The 9,719-nt window shown below is 34.6% G+C and overlaps 1 protein-coding gene across 4 annotated transcripts in view; it reads left to right on the plus strand.

The window, feature by feature from the left end:
• The window catches only part of LOC149539754 (phosphoenolpyruvate phosphatase-like), a 357,723-nt gene extending 348,247 nt beyond the window's left edge, over positions 1-9,476 (plus strand). For all 4 annotated transcript variants that reach the window (XM_089800958.1, XM_089800960.1, XM_089800959.1 and 1 more), the window contains 2 exons: positions 8,349-8,510; positions 8,938-9,476. In XM_089800958.1, coding sequence (XP_089657084.1) covers positions 8,349-8,510; positions 8,938-9,043 — 268 coding nt within the window. In that variant the 3' untranslated portion in view covers positions 9,044-9,476. The remainder of the gene's footprint in view (positions 1-8,348; positions 8,511-8,937) is intronic.
• The last annotated feature ends 243 nt before the right edge of the window (positions 9,477-9,719 follow it).

The raw sequence follows: 9,719 nt of genomic DNA on the forward strand, positions 1-9,719 counted from the left end.
AATAAAATTCTTGGAAATTCTGAGTGTTGTTTGTTAATGTTTGTGGCCTTTACGACAAAGTCATCAATAAATAAATAAATATGTTGAAGTAAGCCAAGAGTGGCTACATATTTAATGACAATATAATAATAATATGAAATATATTATTTTTATTATATGATAATTCAATTATGTGGGAAAGCTTAATTGGCCCCATTTGAAGTGTCATGTCTTTTGGAAGACGCAGCTCTTCATCTCATATATATGTGTGTGTGTGTGTGCGTTGGGTGGTGAATGACGAACACACCAAACTATAATGTGCAAGTAATTATTCACCACTGTTGCACTATATCTCTTCTCTGCCCTAAAATCTTAAAAACGAACATGCTATCAGAGTGGGTTCCTTTGTGGGAAGCTTAACCGCTTGAAGGTAGATCCATTCAAATTCATGGGCAAAATCGAACACTTTGTCATGTTGGGAGGATTAGAAGAGATTGATCGCGACTCGGTTGTGGATGTCTTGTCTTCACTAAGATTTGGCAGCACATGCAGTTGAGACTTTACTTGCCAAGAGATGCAAGGGAGCAGCACTAATCTTCAATTTGGATTGGGATGCTTAAGGAATACAACAGAGAATCAACAAAGAATTTTAGTGCAATGCCTGGCAAACAAATCAGAGAATTTTGATGCACAGCAGCGGAAGCATGCAGTTGCAGCTCTAGAGAATAGCATTTTTATTTTTATTTTCTGAAATGAAATAATTATTTGACAGAAAGTGTGATGAGTTTCTTTGGAAATTATGCATGTATATTTTATTGTGTTCAATCAAGGACACCATGAATGGCCTCCAAACAATGTCTTCATTGTTCAATACCAAAAAATACCCCATGATGGCAAAAACGAACAGATATAACTATGCCTTTATATTCAAAGCCTACCAAATGAATGAAAAATGTTTTAATCAATATCCCCAAACATTATATAGAGTGAAGTATTGGGTAAAAGAATCATTTTAATATTCATTCTCAACTATATGGTGGTCATTGAAACTAATAGAGCTCGTGGTTGCATCTTGACGGAGATGTTTCTACAATTATATGAAATTGAGGAATATCTATAGATTCAGAAATAATTTGTGAACTATATGAAGTAGCAAACATTTCTCCTGGACTCTGGTTAATGGAACATTAGAAGGTTGCCTAGTATAACACCAGTGTCTTGGTCTACATATGGCGTATACATTTAACTGCAAGCTTTATGATGGAGTTATGTCTTGCCACCTGACAATACTGAGTCATATCAGTCCCTCACATCACCTGAAGCAACAGCAAACCAAGAAGATCTAATTTTGTGGCTACACCCTATTATTATTCAAAGAAAAGGGTGAGCATTGGAAATTAAGAAATAGAAGAGAAACTCAAAGCAATAGCGGAGGGAGGTACATTGATCAAAAAGTGCCGACCTAAACACTTGTAAAGATTGGAAAATTCATTGCAGGCCTTCAACATTATGCGCAAATGAATGAACAAAAGGTGTGCAGAGGTGCACAGAGGAAGCTACCAAATGTCAAGGGGAATCATTTCCAAGAGCATTTGAACAATTCCAGGTGCATTCTTAACATAGTAGAATATTTTTTTGTTTAAGGTTGAATGTGAATAGGCATATTACATTATATTCATTTCTAAGTATGATTTAAAGAATTAAAACTAGTTGTATAAACCATTAATTCTGAGATAAATATGGACTAAGTGACATAAAGAAAAAATTCTCATGGTTTGATAATGACTCGTAACCCCTTGAGAAGTTATCCGTAAACTTTGGCTAGATAACGGGAGGGGACACATTGAGAGGAGTCCTACCAAAAGTAGTTAAACCTAAACTTCAAAAGGAATAGATAGGAAACTTGTAAACTCTTTACTAAGGGAGTAGATCACATTAAGCGTCATGGACCCCAATTACTTCAATTTGGTTTGACTTAAATATAGTCATGGATAAATTGAGAACTTGCATACAAGGATTGAATCCACCTTAGAGATGCTCAAACTTAAGAGGGAGTTTATATATGGGCCTACTTTCACCTAGTCTTGTGTTATAAATTTCTTCTTTGAGGATTCATATGTATAAGCATTTCTTTTATATTTTTTTTTATGGGCTATGTATTTAGCCAAGACTATATTTAGCCTAGGCTACATTATTGGTTGTGTTTTTTATGATCATTGGCTATGTTATAGCAAAGACTACCCTCTTTTATATAGTTGAGTCTATAATTGAGATATTTGGATATTTTGCATGATCATTTCTTTGATATGTGAATATAGCATAGACTATATTGTTTGTATGCATATGTGGCTAAATTCATCTATGTGATTATATTTTTATGATTTGTGGATAGTGGCAATCCACGTTTTGGGTCTTCTTGACTCTAGGATTGAGTACTTGGTGGACTTAATGTCCGGATACTAGTACTCGGAGCACTTGGTGAATATCATGTATTTGATAATCGAATACCAGTGCAGGTGACATTATGTATTTGATGTCGGATTTAGTACTTGGTGGACTTAATGTCTAGATACTAATACGGCTGACATCATGGATTTGATGTCAATTGAGTCCTTGTGACTCGTGGATCTTGGATCCACTGGTTGAGTACATGGTGACATCATGGACTTGATGTCAGGAAGCCATTACTCGGAGCATTTAGTGAATATTATGGACTTGATATTTGGTCAATGCATTTGATATCATGGATTTGATATCGGTTGAATTAGTTAGACTCAAGGTTGGAGTATGTGACATCAAGGATTTGACATCAAGGTTAGACTCAAGAGACTAATACTTAAGAGCATATGATGATGACTTTGAGATATTTTGAGATCTATATGAGTTTTACATCATGAGATGATGTATGGGATATATAATAGATTTGAGATCTATTGAAGTTATGTTTTTGGTACCTCTACCAATTGTGAAGATAGAGAAGTTGAGGTCTTTTATAGACTTGAGATTTATTGGTTGATCTTCTTCTCAAGTCCAAGAGGGAGTGTTACTTTTTGTGGCCTTTACAACAAAGATCAACAATAAATAATTAAATATGCGAAAGTAAGCCAAGAGTGGCTACATATTTAATGGCAATATAAATAATAATAATATGAAATATATTATTTTATTATATGATAATTCAATTAAGTGGGAAAGCTTAATTGGCCCCATTTGAAGTGTCATGTCTTTTGGAAGACGCACCTCTTCATCTCATGTACATATTATGTGTTGGGTGGTGAATGACAAACACATCAAAACATAATGTGCAAGTAATTGTTCACCATTGTTGCACTATATCTCTTCTCTACCCTAAAATCTAAAAAATGAACATTGTTATTTTGCAAAAGTTATCACTTCTAAATTAATTCCAATATTCTGAAAATTCAGTCTATGGGTTTAAAATGCAAATCAATAAATCAATTACATGGAAGACTTGTCATTAGAGACTGTTGGCCAAGTGTTTGACAAAACGTCAAACCTAGTTTAGTTTTGAATTGGAGTGAATTTGAGCCATAACTGACAAGGTTTTTGTAGTGGTAGCAAAGTGATTTCCTACCAACCTGCAAGAATTGGGCTCAGTTATTATTTTGATTGGTGCTTACTTCTAAGATTGTCAGATTGATTTTGTGATTGGTATTCAGTGACATGGATAGTGGCAAGAGATTCATTCCGGGTAGATAATATAGTTGCAGAGGGTGTACTTCTCCATCAAGGGATGGAGAATTTGAGATACAGGGTATTGTGAAACAATTGGATGTGCTAGTGAATGAGCTGAATCAAAATCACAAAGGGGTGACCCAACTGATTTTGAATCCAAGTTGAGTAGAGTGTGATATCATTTTTTTGAAGATCGAAATGTGATGATACAATTGCAACTACAGATGTGTGGGGCATTCCTTATGAGGTGCCGCATGAGTTGGGCATAGTAGAGGTGGAATGTGATGAGAATTCATATCAAGATGAGTCGAGCGATGTAGTTGTTGGCATGAGTTCCCATGATTGTGCATTTGATGGTGATGTGGTGACAATGGAGGTAAGTGCGCGCAATGATATTGTCATATTGATAGCTACTTCTATGATAGACGAGCCATCCAATGAGGTACTTGGCAGTAGTACCTTTGATGTTCATGTGTGTATTGCTAATAGTACACATGTTATTGATTTTGAGATTGATAATGATCACTCACTTGAGTGGAGTTGGGATCAGTTTACATCATTTGCAAACACAATTTAGTTTCCTATAGTGGCAATTACTATTGTTTTTGTATCTATAGATTCTGATGAGGATGTGGGTGTTATGGATATAGTGGAGGTGAGTGCATTTGTTGAGAGCAATAGAGAACCACATACTGCACTCGGTTCTCTTGTGGCTTCATCTTTTGCAGGGGTTACTAGAGATGATCAAGATTCCAATGAGGTATATAGTGAGGTATATTTTATGGGGAGTCCGTATCACTTCGCATTTGTGCAAGATTCATATGGGTTGCAGAAATTGTTTGTACCTGAGTCATTAAATTGGCAAAGTGATTGAGTTAGTGTGGAGGACATACTAGGACCTTCGATGCATTTGACTACAAGTGATACTTTGGCATATATATCACAGGCATGAGTATTGAGTGTTATATTGCAGGTTATGTTGATGGTCCTAATGGCATTAGCATACAATTGGTTCAATGATGACATAGATGTGTACTTCTTCATATGAGATCAGGTGGAGGTCCGAGTTCACTATATTGTCGGATTGCTTGAATCTTGAGGAGGGAGGACTGTAATGTTCCCGTTTTTGGCAAGCTTTTGCAGATGACTATCTCAATTCATTACTATGACCCTCATGAGCTGATAGGTGATTTGGGGATCTTGGTTGCGAACTTAATATTTTTAATAAGTCTATTTTTGAGACTTTCCATTTTCGACAGGGCAGTGGGTGGCTCTAGCAATTGGTTGTCACTTGCAGTGGATATGGTTATTACTTGTATGAGCTCTTATTGATTAACTAATTATTAAAGTCGCATTATTATGATAATAATATTTTATTATAATAATGATAATTAGAGATATCACTAAAAGAGTTCTTTTGGAAAGTTTCAAGAGTTGAGTTCTTTTGGGAAACTTCCACAATTTCTGAAGTTGAGTTTTTTGGGAAACTTTTGTCAACAAGAGATTATAAATATGGACTCATTTCTTTGGAAAAAGCACACTTGGATAATTTATTTTCTTTTGTTGCCTTTGTGGTTTTTATAGGTAGTGTTATTACATTTACAGCAATCCTCTAACTTTAACATGGTATCAGAGCAATGTTGCTATCAGGATATCAAATCAGGGATTTGGTTTAAAAGTAGGTTTGAGAAGTTCTTTGGAATTCACCAATAACATCTTACAGCTAGACAAGCAAATATTTGCGATCGTAGGTCCATTGTGTGCCACTATAGCTGATATCACAAACCTATAAATTGAAGATCATAGCAAGCATAGTGGCAATACATCTGAGGTTGTAGCCTTCTCTAGGATCGCAACTAGCATTGGCATTCACAATTCAACTTCAAATCACTGGTCAATCACTTAATGAGGGTGTTATTGAAAACTACAAAGGCAATTATAATATATTTAGAAAGATCATGCATGCGATAGCGGTAGTATAAATACATTCAAGATTTGATATAAACAAAGCGACACATATATGTTAATATAATCAAATTGCTATCAAGACAAATAAAGAAGAAGCATGAAAGACATGAACTAAAGCCACACAAAGTATGAATAAGCAAACAACGTCAAACGCCGGTAGAGATAACATTGTTTAATATAACAATCAATAAATATTCAACATTTTTCACAAGCCACTTGGAAGATTAAACATGTGAACAAAAAATATGATATCGTCAAGTATAAGATAGAGAGAAAATTGGTTAAACTTATAAGGAATCCCATGTGGATACCACATCAAGGACAGATAGCCACGCAATCACCATCGAGGTTAGAATAGATGCTTCTTACACATGACCTCTTTGTCTTTGTGCAGGCAAATGGTGAATAATGAAGGGAGTTCAAAATTAAATTCAAAATAAAACTTTACACATGTAGAATGTCCTCACCCTAGCTACAGGAAAACCGGTCTTGGACATGCGAAGATTATGGAGAATTAAATGGAAAGTGCAGTTAATTTGGTAAAGAAAATCTTAGACAACATGCTAGTGATTAAGAGGGGCTACCCGTAAACTAGAACTTGGTCAAGGAAGTGTAATTGGAGCAAAATTAAAATAAAGAATAATTCAACTTCTAATGTTTTAAAACACGCTTTGAATAATGTTTGCTAATGAGTGCTAATTAAAGAGAATCTATTAAGGATCGAAGAGATGCAAAACCTCGCCTCACAATAAAGAAAATAAAGGGTAAAGGCTTCTAAGGAAAAGAATGCAAATGTTAAAAGGCATTTGATGTCCATGGACCTTCATTTGTAGATAAATATTTCTTACCATTACGTATTATATTTATCCTCTCATTGTAGTATCTTTTATTTGTATTTCTATATGTACTATAAGAGCTATATCTTGCTTTGATCTTTTCCTTTCTCTCTAGGGTTGTTCTTGCAAGAAAAGGAAGATTGATATAAGATTCAAAGGGAGTCTGACACTTCATCAGAGGCAACATTGGACGAAGAACTCAGAAGATTGATATTTAGAGTGAGTCTAAAAATCCATGTGTGTAATTGCATGATTTTAACGGGCCTGCCCCCTGTGTACATCATGAAGAAGTGATGACTTCCAAATGATTATCACTTGTATCTCTAGAAGTTTTTGAAAGGTGATGATCTTACAATAACTTAATCTTCTATTATGATGGTCATCTTATGATGATTAAGCAAACCATTAAAGATTATATCTTGCATCGTGGATAAAATTCCTTAAACAAACCATGAATGTTCCTATGGTAAGTATCATTGAGGATACATGTGTGCATTATCTATGGACGTTTTTTTGAGTACTCAGAGCACTTGGTGAGTATCATGCAACTTGATGTTCAGGAGGCCTCCACTCAGAGTACTTGGTGAAGATCTTGCAAATTGACATTCAAGAGGCCATTACTCGGAGTAATTGGTGAATGTTATGTGACTTGAGATTCAAGAGGCCATTATTCCTAATAGCATGAGATGATATCTAATGGTGAATATCTTCTAATCCAGGATATATGCCATTTTTAATATTACGCTGAGGTAATATCAGATCTTGCGTTTATCCTCCTTGGCTAAGAGGGAGTGTTGATGTTTTCTAGCTTCTATCGGATAAATCCTATGAAACAAAACTATTGAAGATGTGTGTGTATATATATATATATATATATATATCTGTTTATCCTCCCTAGCTAAGAGGGAGTGTTGATGTTTTCGAGCTTCTATCGAATAAATCCCTATCAAACTAAACTATTGAAGATATATATATATATATAGTTTAGTGTCATAGGATTTATTTTTAATATTACACTGAGGTAATATCATATCCTTGGTTATCCTCCCTGGCTAAGAGGGAGTGTTGATGTTTTCTAGCTTCTATCGGATAAATCCTATGAGAGTAAACTATTGAAGATATATATATATATATGTCCCTCCTTGCCTCATTTTTAATATAAATGCAAGAGAGATTTCTGCATTTGGAAAATATAGAAATCACAGGCAGTGTTATTACATTTGCAGCAATCCTCTAATTTTAATAAATATAGAACAACATCATCATTGAATTTTTACAATTTTTGCAGAAAAGACAAAATATTTCAAACCACATGTTAAAACTGTCTATCAAACTATACAACAAGTTTCCTCTTTCTTAGAATTCAAAGATATTTCACATCTTGCACCGACAATAATACTTCAAAATATTAAATACCTTCCACCACAAAAAATGGTATGGCATTGTCTTCCAAGTGAATCTGCCACGACAGTGCGCTGCACGCCACTTTGTCTTAATCATACTTTTAATGTTATGCTCTTGAATTATGCTAGCTTGTTAGTATTGTACATTGTGTCCTGTTCTTGCATTTATATTATCAATGAGCACTGTGGCGAAAATCCTTTCCTCATTTTGAAGTTGTAAATTTATCCAGATTCAAAATATTAAATAAACCTTCCACCACAAAAAATGGTATAGTATTGTCTTCGAAGTGAATCTGCCATGACAGTGTGCTTCACGCCACTTTGTCTTAATCATACTTTAATGTTATGCTCTTGAATTATGCTAGCTTGTTAGTATTGTACATTGTGTCCTGTTCTTGCATTTATATTATCAATGAGCACTGTGGTGAAAATCCTTTCCTCATTTTGAAGTTGTAAATTTATCCAGATTTACAGAACCACAACCTGCATATTCAGCTTTCCGTGAGGCCAGTTTTGGCCATGCTATGCTGGATATTAAGAACCGCACCCATGCCTTCTATTATTGGAATCGCAATCAGGATGGAACATCTGTGGCAGCAGATTCAGTTTGGTTCTACAACCAATACTGGTATGTGAATGCAGGTTACAAAGGCTTTTTAATGTTTAGCAGTTGTATAGGCCTCAAAATAGTTTCACATAATGCACATGTTTTTTAAGGGATACATTTGTTAATGTGAATAGCATTTTTTTTGTGTAGTTCATACCAATGAATGGTACTTATCATACATTTTGGCATTTGAATTTTTTAATCTGTTGTATGAGCCTCAAAATAGTTTTACATAATGCACACATTTTTAAAGGATACATTTTCTTATGTGAAAAAGTGTTTTTTTCCCAGTGTAGTTTATACTAATGAAATGGTACTTAGCATACCTTTCTTATCCTGAAAAGACTAATAGAAAATGATGAATTAGATAGGTTTTCTTTGCTGGGTTTGCAATCATGAATAGTTGCACAAACATATTGACTCCAAACTAACAGTCTATTACTTCTAGGTGGAACAAATCCCAAATGGCTCAAACAAGAAGAATGAAAAAAGATAGCAGAAGGATCCGGCCTCATCACCAGAGCTCACCATCCATACTATTGGATATGACTTAAAGATTCTAAAGCATCTGGGTTATTTGAGGGTGTGCTGGAAACATGTAAAAGTATTTACTTTTTATGTTCATGGTTTATAAACTAGTGATTTATTTAGTGTATGTGTTGTGCCAATCCTCATTTAAATTGAGAAAAAGGAAAAAAAAAAGTTGAAAGGTTACCAAATAATGGAGTCAATATTGATATGGGCTCATCAATGACATTAAAACCACAAGAATATCACTTTGTGAAGCTTCCTAAACCACCTTCACTGAGAAAGAGAGCTTTCTGTTTGACGACTGTTTGTTTTAGCCGTGGTTTAATTTTCTTTAAATAGAAGATTCACCAAAACAAGTGAATGGGAGGGGCCATGTTTTCAGGATAGCAGTCAGGCCTCCTCTAATTAACATTGAATAAGAAAATTTGAAATTAAGATAACAATATTGCAGGGATATATTAGAGTTGTTTATGTTATTTTTGGTTGAAGTTGTGAGTTGTTTAGTACAAGCTGAATGCTAGCTGCTCATGCTCTTCATCAATTTCCCTAACATGTTAGATGTTGCTGGAGTTTATTGATATGTAGGAATATTGCAACTAGAATCTTTGGTTATCTAGAAGTAAGTCTATTCTTTTTCATTGAGTTCATAGGTTTAATCAGTTCCTCTAAGCAACAGAGGATCTAACAATCTGTAAGAGT

Source organism: Cupressus sempervirens, chromosome 9 (assembly GCF_028749045.1).
Source record: "Cupressus sempervirens isolate cs-2001-9-10 chromosome 9, ASM2874904v1, whole genome shotgun sequence".
Classification (NCBI taxonomy): Eukaryota; Viridiplantae; Streptophyta; class Pinopsida; order Cupressales; family Cupressaceae; genus Cupressus; species Cupressus sempervirens.